At 43.1% G+C, this 19,011-nt stretch overlaps 7 protein-coding genes across 7 annotated transcripts; 4 read left to right on the top strand and 3 right to left on the bottom strand.

Annotated features, from left to right (window-relative positions):
• Positions 1–539: 539 nt before the first annotated feature.
• K450DRAFT_261969 (uncharacterized protein) lies at positions 540–1,533 on the bottom strand. The gene is made up of 3 exons (XM_051592391.1): positions 1,206–1,533; positions 937–1,140; positions 540–847 (listed from the first exon to the last, which is right to left on the bottom strand). Exons 1-3 carry the CDS (start codon positions 1,506–1,508, stop codon positions 650–652), a joined length of 705 nt encoding a protein of 234 aa, XP_051440430.1. The 5' UTR covers positions 1,509–1,533; the 3' UTR covers positions 540–649.
• A 136-nt stretch (positions 1,534–1,669) lies between these two features.
• On the bottom strand, positions 1,670–5,390 carry K450DRAFT_261966 (uncharacterized protein). The gene is made up of 5 exons (XM_051592390.1): positions 5,330–5,390; positions 5,053–5,148; positions 4,919–4,982; positions 4,166–4,852; positions 1,670–4,093 (listed from the first exon to the last, which is right to left on the bottom strand). The coding sequence occupies exons 1-5, from the start codon at positions 5,361–5,363 to the stop codon at positions 1,951–1,953; spliced, it is 3,024 nt and encodes a 1,007-aa protein (XP_051440429.1). The 5' UTR covers positions 5,364–5,390; the 3' UTR covers positions 1,670–1,950.
• Positions 5,391–5,666: 276 nt separating this feature from the next.
• Positions 5,667–8,006, top strand: K450DRAFT_180861 (uncharacterized protein; the record flags this gene model as incomplete). The annotated part of the gene is made up of 3 exons (XM_051584349.1): positions 5,667–6,077; positions 6,136–6,637; positions 6,697–8,006. The coding sequence occupies 3 exons, from the start codon at positions 5,667–5,669 to the stop codon at positions 8,004–8,006; spliced, it is 2,223 nt and encodes a 740-aa protein (XP_051440428.1).
• A 4,480-nt stretch (positions 8,007–12,486) lies between these two features.
• Positions 12,487–14,014, bottom strand: K450DRAFT_261947 (uncharacterized protein). Its single transcript, XM_051592389.1, has 4 exons — positions 13,917–14,014; positions 13,770–13,829; positions 13,191–13,699; positions 12,487–13,124 (listed from the first exon to the last, which is right to left on the bottom strand). Exons 1-4 carry the CDS (start codon positions 13,969–13,971, stop codon positions 12,654–12,656), a joined length of 1,095 nt encoding a protein of 364 aa, XP_051440427.1. The 5' UTR covers positions 13,972–14,014; the 3' UTR covers positions 12,487–12,653.
• Positions 14,015–14,387: 373 nt separating this feature from the next.
• K450DRAFT_202884 (uncharacterized protein) lies at positions 14,388–15,183 on the top strand (the record flags this gene model as incomplete). The annotated part of the gene is made up of 5 exons (XM_051584701.1): positions 14,388–14,715; positions 14,790–14,848; positions 14,882–14,947; positions 15,009–15,042; positions 15,092–15,183. 5 exons carry the CDS (start codon positions 14,388–14,390, stop codon positions 15,181–15,183), a joined length of 579 nt encoding a protein of 192 aa, XP_051440426.1.
• A 1,641-nt stretch (positions 15,184–16,824) lies between these two features.
• On the top strand, positions 16,825–17,274 carry K450DRAFT_275649 (uncharacterized protein; the record flags this gene model as incomplete). The annotated part of the gene is made up of 1 exon (XM_051593180.1): positions 16,825–17,274. One exon carries the CDS (start codon positions 16,825–16,827, stop codon positions 17,272–17,274), a length of 450 nt encoding a protein of 149 aa, XP_051440425.1.
• Positions 17,275–17,496: 222 nt separating this feature from the next.
• Positions 17,497–18,868, top strand: K450DRAFT_275648 (uncharacterized protein; the record flags this gene model as incomplete). Its single annotated transcript, XM_051593179.1, has 5 exons — positions 17,497–17,750; positions 17,889–17,907; positions 18,029–18,133; positions 18,203–18,684; positions 18,754–18,868. 5 exons carry the CDS (start codon positions 17,497–17,499, stop codon positions 18,866–18,868), a joined length of 975 nt encoding a protein of 324 aa, XP_051440424.1.
• Between the last annotated feature and the right edge of the window lie 143 nt (positions 18,869–19,011).

Here is a 19,011-nt window from a genome sequence, read left to right as displayed (position 1 = left end):
AAATTCTTTACGGGCCTTCGTGATTTATTGAGCTGAAAAGACAGCATATTAGCACCTTCGGGACAAGCATATGCGTTTGGAGCAAGGCAGCCTTTCTGACAACGCTGAATCGATCATGGCGGGTCGTTCAGCGTTTCCTTTTTCTTCATATATTTACACATGCTGGGATCATTTAATCACAGGAGCAGCAATTCACCGATCATTTGCTCTCAAAGAGCATATTCAAATTCTGTTTTGTTCATTTTTGCGAGGTGATTATAACCCCTTATCAATTAAAAGCAGTGTTAAACAACTGACATAATATGATTTGGATAATTTCGTACTGTTACTACTACTGGGTTTGACAACAACTCACTAAAAGTTAGGTGTCTTCGATTTACATGGCGGTTGACTTAGGTCCGAGAAAAACCGTGCCTGAAAGTATACGACCTGCTTGAAATAGTCTGATTGAATGGATAAAATACCTCTACAAGTTGATTCCCCTTCTTGGGTACGGTGAGGTGCATTTTAACCCTGCCCACTCCTCTAGATATCAAAGATATCGATATTGCAACGTACGCTATTATTTTTTATTAGTAAAAAGTGAAAAAAAAAAAAAACATATTATACGCTATATGTTACGGAATAGTATAGTTGGATAATGAAGCGTTTAAGCGGATGCGGTGACTTGAGGAGCAACAACGTGTTGCTCAGCAGTCTCCTCTGGAGTGGCAGTGACTTCTGGCAATGGCTTTTCAGCGGTAGCCGGTTGGGTGGGCTCCTGTGCCTCCTGTGCTGTTGCATCTGCATCAGCCTGTTCCTCTTTCGTCTGCTGGTCCTTCTCCGTTTTATCATTGTTCTTTGAGAACTAAGTTAATGTAGGAGGATAAAGGGGGAGGAGGGTATTTAGAAACAAACATTCGATGCAATTTTACACAACACAACGATGTGGCTTACCTTGAACATGTTGGTAAATCGCTTACCGAAAGGTGATGTGGATCTGGCAGGAGCTTTGGTTTCTTCAGCCTTGGGTGCCTCTTCTGAACCGACTTGGTTTACGATGGTCTCGGGCTGGATAGGCTCAAGATGTTCAATCTTGGGAAGCTCAGTGTTGGTGGTTTCTGTAGCTGACTCTTCAGCTTTGGGTTGAGGTGATCCAGACTTTACGCCAAAAATATTAAAAATGTGTACAATTTTTACAGCGTCCAGGCCATCTTTCTGCTTACCTTTGTTCTGGAGAAGAGCATGTTAAGACCCTTTGACTTCTTCTTATCTGCCACTTCCTCAACAGGCTTTGCCTCTGGTGAAGCAACCTCGGCTTCAGGCTTAGCTTCAGCAGTAGGCTCTTCCTTCTTTGCCTCCTCCTTCTTTCTACCGAATGGGTTAAAGATAGATTTTCTTTTGGCAATCTTGGCAGCCTCTTTGGTCTCAGCCTGTTGCTCAGCAGGTGCAACTTCAGCTGCTGGTGTCTCAATAGGTGCTTCGGGTGCTGTGGTTGGTTCGGCAACGGGTTCTTGAGTAGAAGACATTTGGAAGAATGAAGAAGAAAAGATGCGAATCAATGCAAACAGATCCACAGGTTTTATAGTAAATACAGCAGACTTTCAAAAAAAAAAAAAAAAAACTAGGGGATCATAGGAGTAGGTTGGGTCAGCGTGCACGCAAGTAGCTTCCTTAATGAGCATAACCCCCTTAGAAGACAAGCCCTTGGATTGGTCAAGTTATAACACCTCTCCTTTGCTGGACTCCACGACTGCGTGTTTGAATCCCCCCACGTGTGGAATATCTTGATTACCTTCAAGTACTGGTAATTTTCCACGTTTTAGTTACACTTGTTCAGGTCAATGTTGATAGCTTATGCAAGCTAATTTTATAAAAACAAAAATAATATATGGCACATTTTTTCATTTGGAATCCTGATTTATTATGTCAAAAGGGTCGCTTGAGTCCCATGGGAGATTTCCCAGAAAACTACCAGTCACCTCTACCACCAGATAACGCAGCAGCTTCTTCTTCCATTCGGCGAGCAGCTTCTCGAGCCGCCCTGGCACCTTTAATAATAGCTTCCTGCTCTTCTTTATACCTGAGCTGCTCTGCTTCTCGATCCTCTTTTTCACGACGAAGTCTCTCCAAACGATCCTGTTGTTGCTTCTCCTCTTGCCATCTTCTGGCTTCGGCAGCCCTAGCTTCTTCGTCTAATTGTGCAACTTCTGAATCATTTTGATCTTGTACTGCTTTGTTGCGTCGCTCATCTTCCAATTTTTTGGCCATTTGTCGTTGTCGCTCACGTTCTTGTGCAAGCGATGTCTCCGTTGACAGCTGCTTCTCCATTGCTTCAAGTTCTTCAGCTGCTTTAGCTGCTCTTTCTTCAGCTTCTTTCATCTTCTGCTGAGTTTGACGTTCAACTTCCTCTCGATGTTCACGAGCTTGACGGAGTTTTTCTTGCGCAACTTGCTGAGCTTCACGCAATCGCTTTTGAGCTGCACGTTCATCTGCATCTGGTTGAGGTTTGGTTGACCGACTTTGATCTATGATACGATCTGAAGGTGGATTTGGCGATGGTGATAATCCACGGGATATCCTCAAAGCAGCCATACGTTCTTGTACTCGTCTTTCAGCTTCTTTCTTGATATCAGCTGCAGTTTTGGGTCTTGGCGATACAGACCGATTGATAGGACTAGGGCTTCTGAGTACAGGAGAGGTATTATAGCCAGAAATATCAAGGTAAGGAGAGTTAGAGTTTGGTGGAGGAGAAAATGAGCTTGGTATCGAAGTGTGGCTATCGTCGGTTTCCTCAAATGATGGGAAGCGAGATGTGAAGGTTGGATCAACATCAGGTGCGCGTGCGCTTGCAGTCTCTAATGCGAGCTCTCGTATGAATGTTCTTAAATCGTCAGCAACACCATCACCCTCTTCAAATCGATTTCGTTCTTGCAGCCGCTGTTCGTCTTCTGAGCGAGCATTGAAGTCAAGGCCAATGATACTCATATCTCGACGAATGCCATCAATAGATCCAGACAGCTGATTAAGCGAGCGCTCGAAGTCAAATAGTCTGTCGTCGTGTTCTTTCTTTTCATCCTCTGCCTCTTTGATCAATTGAGTTCCTGCATTGGATGGTGCGGAAGCCAAAGCTTGTGTTTGACCAGTAATTTTGCCCATGCGTGCCGCCAACATGGCTTTTGCCTTGGCCCTGATTTTGTCACTTTCAGTGATCTCTCCATTCGGCCCAGTGCCGACAATATCAATTTCTGGTGCTGGGCTGGATATAGCTGAAGATTCGACTTGAGGGCTGACACCAGCCTGCGATTTTCCATACGCTTTCTTTTTTTCAGCAATTTCGGTATCCAGGTCTTTCAACTGTGACACAAGATCAGGGATCGTACTTTCTAAAAGATACTGCACTTCGTGTTGTAAACTTCTTTCTTCTTCTGAGAGCTTAGTAAGTTCGCTTGTACCCTCAGAGTATTGAGTCCAAACGTCCTTTGAATTATGCTGATCAACATTCGATCGCACAATTTCCTTTTCCAATTCCTTGATTCGATCTTGAATCTCCTCAATATCCTTTCTATCCAGATATGACAAGGATTGTAGAGGCGTGGCGGCGTTAGCTGCCCCCATTTCCATGAGCTTCAATAAGCGATTCTTGTGTTCTGTGATTTGCTTACGAAGATCTGAAATTCGGCTGGTCTTGCCACGGTATTCAGGAGTTGATGATCGAGGGCTGGGAGACGAGCCATCTGACGTTGGTGTGCGATTGCCTCTACGGTCCGGTCCCATACGGCGTGCGCTTGATATATATCCAACCTGAGAGTCATCATCCTTGTACTTTTCCCTTCCTCTTGGAGCGTTAGGACTGAGAGGGTTAGATCGTGAGACTGGAGAGGAGCTGGTAGATGAGAAAGAAGTCGTGCTCTTCTTGTTCACAATGTCGTTAACAATCTTCTTTCTCAGTTCATTGACGCTGTCGCTTAATTCACGGCTGGAAGGTGGTACAAGTTCCTCAGGCAACGATGTTGGGACGTCATATCCATTAATTTTACGGTAAATAAGATGCATAGCAACAGCAAATTCATCTGCGTTCAGCTTTCCTTGATTATTCGGGTCCGAAAGGTTCCTGTAGCAAGTTTAACCGTCTGTTAGAGATACTCTGTTTTTCAACACTAGCTTTACGAAATGTCATACACACCATATCTGCATCAAAACATTTTGAGCAAGGCCGGATTGCGAGAAAATCTCTTTGGCGGTATCGCCAGGCAAAAATCCTTTCTTATCGCTGTCCCATGCCTTGAAGATTTCTCTATATCGTTCTCGCTCTTCGGTCGTGACCGCCCATGGAATTTTAACCTTGCCTTCCAAACTCTGGAAATCTTTTCTTCTATTTGCGATGTACATTCCGGTAGGCATAGGCATCATTCGGCTGGTGAAATCTAAATTATGAGCATTCATTCCTGTAGGCATAGCTATTTGTTGATTTGCACCCATAATCGGTGTAACGCCAGTCATCATAGGTACTTGCAGGCCAGTAGGTTGCATTTGTTGATAACCCGTCATTTGCGGAGGAACTAATCCAGGCAAGCCACCGTTCCCTTGCATTCCAGTTAGTTGCCCGTTTATAGGACTTACGGACCCAGTCATCATGGGCATTTGCTGTTGAGCTCCGGTCATCATAGGATATTGCGCCTGTGCTGATGAAGTATCTTTCGCGGTATCGGTTGATTCCAATGTAGCAACAGCAATTTGAACTTCTTCTGCAATATCGTCTGGAAGTGAGCTAGGAACAGCTTGACCCGTAATAGCCTTTGATGTGAGATACATGGCAATAGCGAATTCCGGAAAGCTCAGCTGTGGTGAAGGAGTTACAGCAGACAGATCCCTAAAGCATGCAAGGTTATGACCCAATGCCGCATATCCATTGCAAAGCTTTAGGTCTACGACTTACCAGACTTTAGCAAGTGTATCATCATTTAAACCACTTCGGGATAATATCTCTCGGGCTGTCACAGCTTATATCAGATTAGAGCTCTGTTAATATTATACTCCAGTTTTGGTTGTGAATCGGGAGACATTGGATACCTGTAATATATCGACTACCAGAGCTCGATGTTGCCTGTGCAAAGAGCGATTCATACCTTGCTTGATCTTCTGCGGAAAGAAAGCTCAAGCGAACGGCTGTGAGGAAGAAGAAGGTTGAGTTTAGTCAGTTAAGCTCCCATTCCACGTTCTCATCATAACATCACTTGACTAAATGCTTGGAGTTCTCAGGCAAGATTGTAGATTTTGAGCCATGAACCAAATAATAGAACTCATCCTTCAGAATGAAGCATCACACTTTGAATTTTGGACTACATACCCTGTGATTGCCCAGGATTCGACAGGCTTTGCATGTGGAGTAGGTGGAGGACCGAGAGGACTTCTTGACGCGGAGAAACAAAATCTCCAGCCAATGAGGCACATGACATCATCCATGAAGTTAATTTTTTGAGCAAACGATCAGTAGTGTTGCCTCAATCCATACTCCAATGCTGCGGTTAACGGCTTTAAACCGATGGCAGCTTGCCAGGCAGTACGCCAAAACACGTCCAACTAGCCGGTCCTTTCGGTATCTATCGAATATTCCTGCACAAGCGCCGGTAGCCGTAACACAAGCTAGCAATGCAGATTTAAAGCACACTGACGAACATTTACGAATGCTCTTTGACAATAACAATGTCTGGAACCAGGAACGAAAAGGAAGTCCAAGCAATGGATTGTTCGGAAAACTCAAGAGAAGTGGGACGACCACCACGTCGGTGGGGCTTTTCAATAACCCTAACTTTGCTACTGCTGCTGGATTCGAACAAGCCGCCAGTGACACGATAGAACGCGCACAATTGATTGTAGAACGAATATGGAGAGCACCAGAAAATGGAGAGAATGAAATGAGAAAGGTAGTCAAGAACCTGGACCGACTTTCAGATACTCTTTGTTGCGTTATTGATATGGCCGAATTCATCCGCAACGCCCATCCTGACCGAACGATTTTGGATGCTGCCAACAACGCCTACAGTACTTTATGCTCTTACATGAACACACTAAACACAGATACTAGACTTCACAAGGTATGTGTGGTAGTATAACGGTCTCCTTTAAGCAACGTATTGCTAACCATCCTGACAGGTGCTCAGTATGGTTATGAGGGACCAAACCATTGTAGCACAATTCACTCCAGACGAAATTATGACTGCCAAAGTCTTTTTGAGAGATTTCGAAAAGTCTGGTATTCATTTACCTAACGAACAGCGGTCCCAGTTCGTTGGCCTTTGCGATGAAATTATACAACTTGGTCGAGCATTTGTTCAAAATAATCCAAGGTCCATTCGACAAATTAAAGTTGAACCATCACGGTTAAATGGGCTTTCTTCCTCAACTATCAAATCACTTACACATTCTGACGGTCATGCATACATCGGTACAGACTACACCGAAAGCCATGCTATCCTCAAATACGCTAAAGACGAGGATGTTCGCCGAGAAATGTATCGAGGGATGAATTCTGCGACCGACGAAAGTGTCATGATATTGGAAGCATTGATGAGACGGAGAGGAGAGCTAGGAGAGCTCGTTGGCAAGGAATCGTATGGGCATTTGCAGCTTCAGGACAAAATGGCGAAGACACCAGGTACGATGCGGCTTTATTTGTGTACAACGACGGCCATCGTAGTAACTATTTAATCTTAGAAAATGTTGATGCCTTTTTGAACACTCTTGTGAAACACCAGCAACCTGCTGTTGATGCGGATGTTCAGCTGTTGAAAGCAGCCAAAGCTAAAATAACTGGATCGAAGGAACCAGTGGAGATTATGGCATGGGATCGAGACTATTACATGAATATACTTTCAGCATCTTATCAGGCAGTTCATCCCAGCCTACCAATTTCGCCTTATTTTTCGGTTGGATCGGTTATGCAAGGTCTATCCAGATTATTCAAAAACATGTATGGAATTCATTTTGAACCCGATTCCATCAATCCGGGAGAGACATGGCATTCTCAAGTTCGCAAATTAAAGGTGGTGTGTGAGAATGAAGGCACTATTGGTACAATGTACTGCGACTTATTTGCTCGAAACGGAAAAGGAACGAATGCCGCACATTATACGGTGCGAACTTCGCGTCGAGTGGATGATGATGATGCTATCAACGACCTCGCCTACGCCGATCCATCACAACGGGAACGCATACACGCAACTTTGGATACAAGCAATGGAGCGCAAATACGTGGTCGCCAAGGACTTTATCAACTACCCGTAATTGTTTTAACATGCGATTTCCCGACTCCTAGATCCAATTCCATGCCAACATTGCTCTCGTTTTACGAGGTTGAGACCTTGTTCCATGAAATGGGTCACGCCATGCATTCCATGTTGGGACGAACCGACTTCCATAACGTAGCGGGTACGCGCTGTGCAACTGATTTTGTGGAGCTACCATCCATTTTGATGGAGCACTTTGTTTCCGATCCGCAAGTTTTATCTCTGTTTGCCAGTGACTACCGCACTAGAGAGCCACTTCCATATGAATTGGTGAAGACGTATCTAGATCATCGAAAACGATTCAGCGGCATTGATACCAATTATCAAATCGTCATGGCTCAATTGGATCAGCGGTACCATTCACCCATCGCTGTTCAGAAAGAGTTTTCAGCCGCCAAGGTGTGGCACCAGCTTCAAAATGAAAATGGCGCCTTTCGCGGTGGAGAAAACTCAATGTGGCCAACCCAGTTCACCCATCTCTTTGGATATGGATCTGGATACTACAGCTACTTGTTCGATCGTACACTAGCTCGTAGAGTCTGGCAGAGTTGCTTCGAAAAGAATCCACTTGATCGCGAAAACGGTATGCGTTTCCGAGAACAGGTGCTTCGATGGGGTGGAGCTCGTGATCCTTGGGAATGCGTGGCTAGCGTACTGGACGAACGAGATGCTGCCACTATTGTTAACGGAGACCAGGCCGCTATGCGGCAAGTTGGCGATTGGGGCATCGACGTATAGTAATTTAAAACCCTTAGAAAGGTAAACACAACCTGCACATAATACCCTCCCTCCAATAAAAAAGTATAGACCTATAAACCATTTTAAAAAATAGCAGACTTTAAGAATATTCTACATCTCTTCAATCCTATTTATTACTATTACGCTTATTTCTTCTTCTTCGCTGACGACGACGCAGAAGTGGTTGCCTTTCTCTTGACGCCTGCTTTGGATGATGCCTTTCCTTTTGCGGACAGGTCTTTTGTTTTAATGTACTTGTCTTTGGCAAGATTTGTTTCATCGTCATTATCGGCAGCTTGCTCTTCTTCGGAAACATCACCGCCAAAATCAGCCTCGTCATCGAAAATGGTTCCTTCTGGATCGTCCATAGGAACGGCAATTGCTTTCTTGATTGTTTGTCCACCTGGTTGTAGCATAACAGGATGGCTAGTACTGTTGTACCTGAATGTAATGCATTAGTATTAGGTAGACAGAGAAATCTCGCCATTTTGATGCAGGTTTCTTACTTTCTCGTGAACGTTGACTTAATACTGGTTGTTAGCTGTGACTGGAGTGTCTTTTGACCTCTAAGAGGGAATTCGAGTTCTGCAATGGCATCAACAAGATCCTTATCAAGATAATAAGAGTCCATGATTTCAAAAGCAGTATCATAATCCTCCTGCACAAAAAGTTGTTTAGTAATTGCTTTTCAGCATTTAGCTCCGTTCAAGTTAACTGACCTCAAGTAAGGCAGAGAATATGAGTTGGTTCAACACAGGTAGGTAGTTCTGGCGCACTTCATATTTGTCACCGGACGATTTGGTGCGCATGTGGATTTGAAGTTCGCGTAATAAGCGCTTCCTCTTCTGTGTCTTTGAGTTTTGGCCTAACCAGCTGCAAAGATCGTCATTAATATGAATACTGACGACATTTCATAGTATACGTTAATGGAACTTACGCAGGGAAGTTTAGACGATGAGCCCCAGCAAATTGCCCTTTCATAAAATGAGCGGGGCGAACCATTGAAAACATAGAGTGGACAGGCATAAGTGACCAATGTTGTGTTGATCTTGTAGGCAAGGTGAGTTTTACATGCGAAGTCATATTCTATACACATCATTGCTCCACTTACCCGTGAATCATTCCGTCTACCATCGCTCCTTCGGACATGGCTTCAGCAGCGTCAGCGATAGCTTCGATATACTTGCAGTCCATTTCGTTCTGATTTGACGCCGCTTTCGCCTGCTCAGGCATCCATCGGACATAATTTTCCTAGTACAATCAAGAGTCATCAGTCGTGTTCTTAGAGAATTGTGTGCCGTGTAGCCCATGTGCATAAATGGCTCCTATACTCACAAAAAACATTAGATGCGATAATGAATAATCGTGAAAGTAGATTTCACTTTTTTGTGCCAGGGTCATTTCCCGCGATCTGGCAGCCGATAGTAACATTCCAGGAATCTCAAAGAGATTAATCTGACTGTATTTCTCATTCATCTTTCCACTATTGATTTGAATCGATGAGTAAAGCCGGCACTTCCATAATCATAATTGATATGTCAAATCTTACACAGCTTTAGCTTGGTCGAAATTCATAGTTTTCTGACCGAGTCGATACGTTGAAAGAATGTTGATAATTTGTCGGATATCGTTTCGAGTTGCTTCGACCAACTGATCTAATGCATTCGGCTCGATTGAGAGTTTTTCTCTGCAGGTACACATAAGTCACGCGCGCATGGGGAACTGGATGTTTCAAAATGAGATACCAATTTACCTGAATGCTATTGTCAAGAATCGTGACCGTAGCTGGGCTGCAGGCGTTCTAGAACACGAATCATATTAGAGAAGCAGAAGAATTTTCTGAAAGATGTTTGGTCACACCGATCCTACCTCTTGAATTTGGCTTCATAGCATACTCGCAGCAATGGCTCGATTTTTTTAGCTTTGTTATCATTGCAGATACAGATGACAGGGATCTAGTTGGATATGGAATTGTCAGATTTGAAAATCACAACATGGGAGTATTCAATAGGACCCTTACTTTGGACTTCTTTATCAATTTTGCCATCTCGGCCGCACCACCGCGGTCACCGGCGGACATACCGTCAACTTCATCCATAACCAACACTACTTTTTTGCCATTAATCAATCGATCTCCTTTCTGTAAATAAACAACGTTTAGCGTACGCTTGTATTGAATGACCGTGATCAGATTTATCGTATACTTACTGGTTTGCCTGCAGCGAAGAACTCTGTCATTGTACGGTTGTCCATCATTTCAGAAACACTCTCCTGTGAAGGTGAAGACATACATTCAGTCTATTTGCATACGTCAATCCTCAACACTTGCATCTGTGTACATACCTCCAAAATCTTTTTGCTACGAACATCACTGGCATTAAATTCCAGAAGCTCGTAGCCATTGGTTTTAGCAATAACATGAGCGGCAGTTGTTTTTCCGATTCCTGGTGGTCCACTTAGAATAACAGCGGAAAAATCATTAATACTTTCTTTGTTTCTAAATTTGAATCCACTGCTATAGCTTGAGTCCCTGTGTGCCATAAATCAACAGAGTCCATTAGATACATTTAAGCGGTGATTTACAATAAGCATGGCAGGAGTGTTGAAGTGATTTCGTACCAATCTTTAAGCCATCCTGAGATTCGTTTAACAAGTTCTTTGTTACCAAGAATTTCCTCGATCTTTTGCGGTTTGTATTTTTCCGTCCACAACATGGATGATTGTTCCGGGTTTGCGCTAAGCAACAATGAAATATAAGCATAAGGCCGCTGAGCAATAAGTCGTTAATGATGAAAACATCCACTTACCCTATCTCTTCCTTTTTCTTGCCTTTAGCTGCGGAAGCAGTTGGCTTTTCTATTGGTGGCATTTCAATTTCTTTCGTTTGTGATGTCTTTAGCAATTCGAAAAAACCATCCTCATCCAATATCTTGGTGCCAAGCTTTTCTGCCTTCTCAGTTTTCGACGGACCAGCCTCTCTTCCTTTCAAAAAGTGGGTTGTCTTGCCGCTTATCGCACTTGTTATCCGCCTAAGTCCATTTCATCAGCATGCAGCTCAATATCTCCATAGAACAAAGATTGCTTACCCTCCATATCTTTTAATGAGGTCTTCTGTTTCATTGCGGGTGATGGTTTCAAACTCACCAGATACCACAAAGGTGAATCCCGCAAAGCAGTTAGGCGCAGCTTGAGGTATCTCTCGCGTTCCAAGGTTTTGGGGTGGCAGTCTGTTTTTCAGTTGCCATAGACTGTTGACGGTGTAAAGAGGATAAGTGTAAGCTCTATTTCCTTCTACATCTAACAAGCCGAACACTTCTGTACTTACGAAGGCTTCTTGTTAACAGTTTCCTTCTCTGCACTTGCAGCTTTTGTAGCCTTCTCTTTCTTTGTTTCAGCTTTAGCCACTGGTTTTTTCTCTTTTGGCTTCACTTCCTCCTTTGGCTTGACCTCTTCAACCTCGTCATCACTGATAGTCTCAAAATCACCATCAAAATCATCGTCGCTCTCCTCAATTTTTGCCTTAGCTTTTTTCTTCGTTTCAGTCTTAGCTTTAATAGATTTCGAGTCTTTCGCCTTAGTAGCAGCTGGCGTTGATGCGTGGGGTTCGGATGGCTTGCTGTTGTTATCAGGCTTTTTATCCATCTCCTCCAACACTTCGACGTCTTCCTTCTTGGTGGCACCCTAAGATTGACAGCTTAGTGGCATGTAATCTGGCCGGGACTTAATAGTCTTTATATATACCTTCTTAACAGATGTACTCGGTTTTTTCGAGGAGGCAAAGTAGTCATTTGGATCAACTTCCTCTACCCCCTTCTTACTTTCAACTTTGGCTTTCTTTTTACTGATTGTACAACGCATGTTAGTATAGATCGTTTCTGTGGTACTTGCCATCAGCATGTTCCTTACGCATTTTTGTCCTTTGACGGTTCAGACTTTGTGGGTTCGACAAGAACAACGTCGTCATCTTCATCGGAATCAATGACAGCACGTTTCTTTCTATTTTTCACTGAAGGCGCGATTTCTTGGCTGCTGTGATATTTGTATTATAGGTTGGCTTAGCGTCGCGCCGTAGTCACATACTTGTTGCGTTTGTTTAACACTTACGAGTTGTTATCACTATCGTCCACTACTACTACTGAAAGAACTATGTTATGGGCGTTTTCATATGCTCTTCCTACATGACTTCGACACCTTACCCTTTGATTGTGGTCGAATTCGTTTTGGAGTTGCTTTGGCGGGTTCTTCCTTCTGCGGTAGACGAATTGTAAATTGCTAAGGTGTTAGTATAATGAGCACACACGTAAATTAGTCGTGTAAAACCGAGCCGAACCACTACCTTGGCAGAAGAAGGCGATGCTGACCCGCCAGCTTTGGAAAAATACTTGGTGATGTCCATTTCACGCTCCACAAGAGATGCAACCCGTTTCAGCGTGTAGCAATTTTTCCAAACGACCGCATTGAACGCGTGTGACTGGCAACTTGCTCATATAGGCAGCCTATGATATAACACGTCAATTACGGCAGGTAAGCTATTCAAGTAGTGTATATTTATGATGATACCAGTTTAAGACCTGCTGGTGATTACAATGACGTTTTGACATAACTTTTGAAAGACGTAAGGAATTCACTAGGCAAATATGTTTGTATCTATTGCTTTCTAATTTCCGCAGAAACCTGTTGCACGGTTTCCAGATAAACTTTGAGAGAATCTGGGTTGACGGTTGGAAGAATGCCGTGACCGAGGTTGGCGATATATTTGGCATCCTTTCCAAAATCCTTAACCATCTTGGTAGCGATTTCTCTAATGGCTTCGTCTGGGCCGTACAGGGCAGTGGGGTCCATGTTGCCTTGCAGACACACGCGATCCTTTGTCACGCTTCGAGCATATTTGGGGCTAATTGTCCAGTCAAGGGAGACAACATCGTAACCGATGGATGAAAGATCCTCCAAAGCGTACCAAGAACCCTTGGCGAAAATAGTCATAGGAACCACCTCAATGTCAGCAATGTCAAGTTGCTCCTTTACTCGAGAAGCAATTTGAGCGATATAGGGAAGGGAGAACTGCTTAAAGTCGTCAGGACCAAGTTCGCCACCCCAAGAATCAAACACTTGAAGCATCTGTATGAAAAACGAGTGTTAGGCGCCGAATGCAGGATAACGTCCAGTATTAGCAATTGAACGTACCTGAGCTCCTGCCTTAACTTGTCCGACAAGGAAGGTAACAGACACATCGGTGATTCTTTGGAGTAGGCGATGAGACTCCTCAGGGTATTTCCACAACCAACTCTTTGCTTTGGCTAAAGTCTTGCTGCCACCACCTTCAATCATGTAAGCCATCAAGGTCCATGGAGCACCAACGAAACCCAACAATGGCACACGTCCTTCCAACTTCGTTCTTGTCAAAGTGATAGCTTCATAAACATAACCAAGCTCCTTGCCAACATCAATCTTTTCATGAAGTCGTGAAATATCTGCAGGGGTGTCGAGTGGGGCTGTGAAAACAGGACCTCTACCTTCGATCATTTTGACTTCTAGTCCTAAAGCTTGGGGAATGACGAGGATATCGGAAAAGATGATAGAGGCGTCAAGAAGGGAGCCGTAACGATCGATGGGTTGAAGAGTAAGAGCGCAAGCTAATTCAGGTGTACGGCAAACTTCGAAGAAACCATGGTGTTTGCGAATCTCGTGGAATTCTGGAAATGAAGTTACATTGCTCAATCGACTATCATCTGCTAATTCAATGAATAACGCAATATTACATACCAGGCAGATAGCGTCCAGCCTGTCTCATAATCCATATCGGTGTTCGCTCGACTTGTTCGCCTGCACACGGAAATGTCAATTGTACGGTTAGGCAATGAACGACAGAGCGCTCCTGTCAGAAGTGAATCCACTTGAGTGTTGACTTACCTCTCGCTGCGCGTAGAAGCAGGTCATTTTTAAGAGGTGGAAATTGGTGGGCCATGTTGTTTTTACGAAGAGTCGTTTGAGCCTTCTGGAAAACAAATAATATCGGGCAAAATTTCACAGTCGCTCTTTCCCCCATCGAGGCACACCGATCTGGCAGCCAGTGGTGTTTGAAAATAACAACCTCCCAATTTCTTGAGCGGTTTACCTTGCGATTCGCTTTGATACTTTGTGCAGTTGCTGAATATTCCAAAGTCATCAAATTCAAGTGAAATTGCGAATGAATTGGACTGGAAGTATCAACACCAATGTAAGAAGCAGGAAGTCCAAAGACAGACAAGCCCAGAAAGATTTCTTTAATCGCCAACGCCTTCGTAAGAACAAATGCTAGAGCCTGTCACCTACTATCTCATATTTAACGATCATATGATTAAAGTGAGAGCTCAAAAGTCATATATAGAATCCAATGCCGAAATGAGAGTAAACGATGCCTTGGCAAGGGCTGTACATTTGACAACGTCTAGTCAGAGAAATAATCAAAAATATACGGGATACAAGAAACTTGATCAACGAGTCTCAGACTTTCAAAAAGCTGCGCTGCTGCAAAAGTGTTACCAAATCAATGAACAAGAGAACAAGTTGGATCAATCAGGAACAGTAGATAAACTTCTTTCAGATGCTTCAAAAATATGTGGGCATTCAACCAATGCCGCATCGTCCACTGCATATTCAAGCAGCATTCATACTCCATACGACCCATTATTTGACTTCGAAACAACAACCAACAGCACTTCATTATCAGGTAGTATGGATTACTGAGAACCATACTGTCAACTGGAATATACTAAAGCTGCTATCTCTTTTATTTCAATGCAGGGTGTGCAAGCCAAGCAAAAGTTCCTCTCGATGCCTCGACCTTCCATGGTCAGTCGCAGGTGAGATAAACAGTGGTACCTTCTGTTTGCTAGAAAATTGACCGCAGCATTTTTTATATCAGTATATCTTCAAACACGGAGAGAGTTTCCATACTCAAAGTGAGTATGTTGGAGTCTTTAATGCATAAAAACAAGCTATATATCTTTTAAATGTAAACAGGTAGACATCTTCAGTTTGACGGGTGTTCAGCTGGGTATGAGTCAGATGATCATATTACTTCGGAGGACGACTATCATTTGCAGAAAAGCTTACCGCCAGCAATAGGCCCAACCGATTGGCAACAATGGAAGAATGGCAGAGACACACGAAATGGCAATTCAACAAATATGAATGAAGTAGGCTCTTTGAGCACATGCGAAAGCTCTCAAAGATTTCCAGTTAGCTTAAGCGTTTCTAGCCTCGATGAAGGTGTCCTATTTTCTTCACTGTAAAGGGCGATGTATGCAATTGCAGAAATATGCGCAACGGCTGTTTCAAAGGGTCTTTTTAATAAAGCATATAAATAATCAGGCGCTGCTCCCGAATATCATCTCGCTCAAATGTCAGTAAATCGGGTTCTCACTTTTGATAACAGCTGGGATCAACAACAAGTTAAGAGAAAACAGACTTTTGGAAGCAATGGTAGGCCAGTCAGCTGTGCTGGACATGAGGAAAGTACAGAAATGCTAACGGGCAACTTAAATGTATGTTGTATTGACGAATGCGTTTTATTTTGAGATAATTGCCAGTGTGTGACAACTCGAGTTTTGTCACATGAAACAATGGCCCAGCGAATGTTGCAAAATGGGTTTCATGCAATCTTCTTTACACATCTTGAAACACAATAAAATATTGCCTACTGGGCTCTTGGCTACCGGTCAAGATATACACATTGTGCCACAAGAAGCCAATTATTTTTCTAAATGATTAATAAATTACCAACATGCAGTCGAATTAAAGCTGGCATATCTCGGCTTGTCTGTAAGTTTGAACCTGTTGGAAAGATCCAAGATTTATAATTGCTTGTCAGTTGACCTCACATACTCGGTATGTTTCCCTTTCGAAGTAATCACAGTGAAAAAGCATAGGCTGTTGTTTTAGACAACAGAGAGTCTGGAGATGCCTGTTACACACATATCAAATATTTACGTACCAACTGACTCATTCCGGCTCGCCTTACGTTAAGAAGCGAAAGGTATTCGCCGTGTCTTTATTTTAAAGGGGTGAGGTGACCTCCTTTTAGCAGATAGATTGGCACGATTGGGCATTTCCAAATACATATCTGAGTGAGCACACCCGCTTCCTAATATGTCATTCACATAGTTTTAGGTACCGGATAAAGGAATGAGCGATACTGGATCAAATGGATGGAAAAAAGTGAACGTCCAAACATGAATCAAGAGTAAAGTTATCCGTATGCAAGAGATGTTCATCAATCTTGATTCAAAACCATGTGTCCATAGTCTGACGTCTTTGACAAATGTTTTACATGGTAATGGAAGCAATGGTTTTTGGCGCGCAATTCTCGATTGGTACACAGTAAAGGATACATCATAGTTCCCATAATGGCAAATGTTTGTTTGGAAGAGGTTCGCTGCAGTTCAAAAGTGGGGCGCAGACAAAAGTCGACTCTTTTGGTAAACTGGCCAAAAACCGCTTGAAGTGGTGGTAATGCTGAGCAAAAAATAAAATATCAATAACCAAGCTAATAAAAAACAATATACCGCAATACATGTCAGCAGAGTAAAGAGTAGGTCACCTTCTCAATCGTTTACCTCTTTACTCACTACTCTTCCTTTTTCTTTGATTTCATCTTTCTCCATTCTTGCTATACAAATTCGGAAGGGGAAATACAATTTATACATTTGAAACAAGAAAAAATGGGCAACTCCTACTCAGGTGCGACGGAATTTTCGATTGATGTTGCGGAACAATGGCTACAACACTAATGACTAAGTCATCATGATACCGTCTCGTCTCACATTTTTTTTTAGATATGTATGGCTATCCAAGCACGTATGGACAGTGGAGTCCTAACCGGAGAGGCTACTTGCAACATTTGCATAACGGGTCGCCTCTGCCTCCACCATATGGACACCCAGGCATATATGATACAGGTTACTACGACACAACACCGTATTACATGGACTATAACACAATGACTTCGCCGTATCCTGGAGCAATGTACAGTGAACATTATATACCCCAACAGTGGGGATCTCATCATTATGGCCAACCCTATTATCGGGGAGGACTACTTAGCTCCTTATTTGGATATCCAGGCAGACGTAGTCGGTCTTCCTTATACTCCCATTTGAACCGTGATCAATTTCAAGAAGAACAGCTTCGGCAGTTGAGAAGACAGACCGATAGTATTATACATAAATCTAATGGAAGAAGCAGTAGTAATAATCACCGTCGACACGACGACAATAAGAAACGATGATGCTTATATAAAATTTATTTTTTTGGTTCTAAAAGATTTTCGCCTGAGTTCTACCACTTAGTCGGGTTCCTAAATTGGAGCAACATTCGTTTCTAAAAAAAAAATTTTAGACCAACTGGGCAGGCACAGGTTCGTTCATCATCTTTCACCACAAATCCGATGTCGAGTTTGCCATTCACTTCAAGGTCATCTCAACCTTCTAATGGGCTAATGGATTCTAGCATGGCTTGGCTTGCCCTCTACTTTATTCTCAACTTGGCATTGACTTTATACAACAAGATTATTTTGTCACTCTTTCAATTCCCATTTCCCTGGACCTTGACCGCCATCCATACCCTGTGTGGAGCCATCGGCTCATACTTGTTTTGGTCCTGGGGAATCTTCACTCCCGCTAAACTTGGTGAACGGGAAAACATGGTTATGCTCATGTTTTCTGTCCTCTACACTATCAATATCGCCATCAGCAACGTATCCTTGTAAGTGTGGGCGATCCTTTCATTATCTCGAAAAATAGATAATATTTGATATTCGGGGCGGAGACCAATTGCCCTGATGAACCCAGAAATTATTAAATGGTGTCACTGACTATCCTTCTTGTTCTTCGAAAATCATAGAAACTTGGTGACAGTTCCCGTAAGTACATACCACCGGTTATCGAAGGAAGTTGGAGGGACACAACAATAACAACAACATGCGCCTCCACAAAAATTCCGTATTCATCCCCACTCACGTCTTTTTTTATCCTCCTGAACAGTTTCACCAAGTAGTTAGAGCTATGACTCCGGTCTTCACCATCATTTTGTCCGTTTCCTTCTTACAAAAGAAGTACTCCGGAATGACCTATCTTTCCCTACTTCCGGTAAGTGGATCGTTTGTTTTCCGATCGTCACTGATTACCAAAAGCTTACACCGACGCCATCGTTTATAGGTTGTGGCTGGTGTTGCCTTTGCAACGTTTGGAGATTACGATTATACAGCTATGGGTTTCTTTTTAACTGTGCTTGGTACGGTTCTTGCTGCTGTCAAGACCGTTGTCACCAACCGTGTTCAAGTGGGTCGCCTGAAGCTTCACCCACTCGATCTGTTGTTGCGCATGTCTCCTTTGGCGTTTCTTCAAACCCTAGTCTATTCTTATGTCACCGGAGAAATGGCTCAAGTTCAAGCTTTTGTGAGCACTAGCTTTTCATGGAATTTGTTTTTTGCTCTGGTTGCAAACGGTATCATTGCCTTCTTCTTGAATGTTGTTTCTTTCACTGCCAACAAGAAAACCAGTGCTTTGACCATGACCGTTGCTGGTAATGTGAAACAAGTTCTCTCCATTATCCTTGCCGTCATTATCTTCAAGCTTAATATTACCCTAACCAACGCTGCCGGAATCATGTTGACCCTAATCGGCGGTGTTTGGTATACGTAAGTGGATATTTTGATTGATGTTTAGCATTCATGTTTGAAAACAGTTTAACTAACTGGGGCCATCAGTAATGTGGAAATGGCAGAAAGGGCCAAACGGGAGAAGTCGTCGTTATCCAACGACTCATTGTTGGGCACATCCGTCTCACCTGACGAGATGGTCAGTATCAAGACGCAGCGGTAAAGGATCGATAATCATTTTTGCACATTGTTTTTATCAGTTTGTCATAACACCACCGGATCCTCCATCCAACCGCCAATCCCGCATTTTTATTTTTTTTCCTTGCTCTTGTTCACTTCCTCTTAATGCCCCCGCTCCCACGTCTT

Source organism: Umbelopsis ramanniana, assembly GCF_025399195.1.
Source record: "Umbelopsis ramanniana AG unplaced genomic scaffold K450scaffold_91, whole genome shotgun sequence".
Taxonomy (NCBI): Eukaryota; Fungi; Mucoromycota; class Umbelopsidomycetes; order Umbelopsidales; family Umbelopsidaceae; genus Umbelopsis; species Umbelopsis ramanniana.
Note: the sequence above shows the minus strand (reverse complement) of the source record. Positions and strands in the feature narration are given on the sequence as shown.